The sequence below is a fragment of the Merops nubicus genome, unplaced genomic scaffold (genome assembly GCF_000691845.1).
Source record: "Merops nubicus isolate BGI_N331 unplaced genomic scaffold, ASM69184v1 scaffold34320, whole genome shotgun sequence".
Taxonomy (NCBI): Eukaryota; Metazoa; Chordata; class Aves; order Coraciiformes; family Meropidae; genus Merops; species Merops nubicus.
The window spans coordinates 1-2,836 of record NW_008581429.1 but is presented as its reverse complement, the minus strand read 5'-3'; the positions used below and the strand labels follow the sequence as shown (position 1 = coordinate 2,836).

The 2,836-nt window shown below is 51.9% G+C and overlaps 1 protein-coding gene across 1 annotated transcript; it reads left to right on the top strand.

Annotated features, from left to right (window-relative positions):
- Positions 1 to 11: 11 nt before the first annotated feature.
- Positions 12 to 2,829, top strand: COPS7A (COP9 signalosome subunit 7A; the record flags this gene model as incomplete). The annotated part of the gene is made up of 6 exons (XM_008949962.1): positions 12 to 114; positions 679 to 767; positions 841 to 1,043; positions 1,517 to 1,622; positions 1,989 to 2,140; positions 2,473 to 2,829. Coding segments are annotated over 6 exons (690 nt in total), but the record flags the coding sequence as incomplete, so codon positions are not given.
- Positions 2,830 to 2,836: the final 7 nt, after the last annotated feature.

Here is a 2,836-nt window from a genome sequence, read left to right as displayed (position 1 = left end):
GACGAAGGGCGGCAGAGCCTGACCCTGTGTCCCCGCAGCTGGCCGACAGCGAGTTCTCCCCCGTTTTCCGCCTCCTGACCATCTTCGCCTACGGCACCTACGCGGACTACCTGGGTGAGGCCGGGCGCCGGGGCGGCCGGGGCAGAGCGCGGTGCAGGGGCCCTTTCCCCGCCGGGTGGTGCTCTCGCCGTGTGGAAAACACGGCAGAACCCCAGGCCGTTGTAGACCCTCGCCCAAACGGGCCCCCTTGGCTGCGGGAGCTGTGCTTCCTTCGCTACAACCTGACAAACGCCTGATGGCAGTTTGGGCCTGAGACCACTGGTGTGCTTAACAATTCATGCTACTTATCACCAGCTGATTAGGGAATTTCCATGGCATCTCAAAAAGACATTTTTGAGGGAAAAGACTTAGGTATCCCCTGGGATATGTATACCTGCATAAATAAGCCACAGGACAAGCTAGAGAGGATGACTTGAGACTGAGGGTTGGAAAGGCTGCTCAGAGAAGGTCTTTTGAGCAGAGAATTAACGGGGATGGCTTGGCAAGACAAAGCACCACTTGGAAGATTGATGTGCAGATGCTTTAGGAAATGGGTATGGTGCAGGTGCTTCTGTGCAGGGTTGGGAAATGGAAAACAAGGCATAAATTATTCTACACTGTTCTCTCTCCTGATGACAGCTGAAGCAGCAAACCTCCCTCCCTTGACAGAGGCTCAGAAGAACAAACTGAGGCACCTGTCGGTCGTCACTCTGGCTGCCAAGATCAAGGTAGTGGCCCTATTTTTCCCTGAGTTCCTTCCGCTGGGATTACCTCATGCTCGTGGCTGTCATATTTCCACAGTGCATCCCCTACTCAGTGCTGCTGGAGCAGCTGCAGCTGAAGAACGTGCGGCAGCTGGAGGACCTGGTGATCGAGGCGGTGTACGCGGACGTGCTGCGCGGGAGCTTGGACCAGCGGAACCAGCGCCTGGAGGTGGATTACAGCATTGGGAGGGACATCCGGAGGGAGGAGCTAAGCACCATCACCCGCACATTGCAGGAGTGGTGAGGAGGAAGCCCCAGTACTAACACCCAAAAAAGGTTGCAGGAGTGGCCAGCGGCTTCCCCGGATCCTTTGCGCGTCACCGAGGGGTAGTGTTGCCAGGTGGCCTGCTCGATTCCTCTTCCTCTGCTCCAATGGAAAGGAATTCTCCAAAAATAATTTTCCAAATTCCCATTTGTTTCTGGAGGGATGGTGAGACCGCAGCAACCTTTGCACCATCCTGGCTGCTAGCAGGAGGCTTTCTGACTATATATCTAGTTCCTTACCTAGTATGGCTTTTTTTATTTGTCCCCCTCCCAAGTAATAATATCACTACATTATTACATTGGACTCCTGCTCCTGTGTCCTCCCTGCCTGGTGTAGCTGTCACTTCATGGTCGTTTTGGCCTCTAGAGTTGAAACCTGTTGTCTTTTACGTTTCTTTCTCTGCTGTGTAGATTTGTCTGGCCTGCTCAGTTGTGTGTCTTCTGTGCAGGTGCCAGGGCTGTGAGGTTGTCTTGTCGGGCATTGAAGAACAGGTCAGCCGGGCCAACCAGCACAAAGAGCAACAGCTGGCACTTAAGCAGCAGATAGAGAGTGAGGTGAGTGGGCCAAGGAGGGAGCAGCCAGGGCCCCTCGCTTTGAAAGAAGTGGAACCAGTACTCTGTGGTTGTTACGATCTGTGTCTCTAGGCCAGAGCCCCCAGGGGCTTGTGCCTGAAGAAGAGTCCTAAATCAGATTAACACTCCTCTCCAGTGCAGGAGTTTGAATGGCTGTTAGCTCTTCTGCTTGATCTGAGCTTGCAGCTTTTAACTCCAGGGGTTGCTTTAAAAAAAAACAAACCACAACAACAAAAGCCCACAAAACCAAACCAACAAAAAATTTTAAAAAAAATCTATCCAAAACCAACCCAGAACAAACTAAAAACCTTGGGACATTCATCTGTTCTTGCTTTTCTGCTGTTGCAGGTGGCAAACCTGAAAAAGACCATTAAGGTGACGACAGCAGCCGCGGCAGCCGCCACGTCCCAAGACCCGGAACAGCACCTAACAGAGCTCAGGGAGCCAGCTCCTGGCACCAACCAGCGCCAGACGAGCAAGAAAACTTCCAAAGCCAAAGGGTGAGGAGTCGGGCAAACTAACAGAGCCACTCGGTGTGTGTGTTCAGGAGGCGAGCTGAGGGGAGCCCCGTTTTGGAGCAGTGAGGTTACTGACTGCAGGGGTCTGCTTCCTGCACAAGGGGTGGTCAGAGATGTAATCCCAGCTGAGCATTTCTCCTGGTGACTTGAGGGGAAGCCTCTGCAGCTCTTGATCTGAAGCAGAGTTCATAAGCCTTCCCTGTGTTCTCTTGAAAAAACGAGCTGATCTTTGTGTGCACATAGAAAAGGAAGTTAGGGACAAGCCTGAGTGTCCACTTTGAATTAATTTATTTTTTTTTCCTCTCTTTCCACAGGCTCCGGGGCAGTGCAAAGATTTGGTCTAAATCATAGTTGGATCTCCCTTCACAACTGGGAGGGCGAGAGGAAGAGATTTGAGGGATGGAGGGGTAGCAAGGGCCCGAAGTGTGATGCTTTCGAGCTCTTCTCTGAGATCTATCTTGCCAACTAATTGTCCTGCATGTTTGTTCTCTTTCTTATCTTCTTTACTGACTTCCCAGGCGGTGTCCCTCCTTTTCATCACAGCATTTCACACTCTAAGCTTCCAGTTGTGTGTGTTGCTGTTTCCCCAACCACTCAAGCCCCCATCGCCATGGCCGTGTGTTTCTTTCTCTCTCCCTGTCTTTTGACAGGTCAATTTTAAGAGCCATAAAACTACGT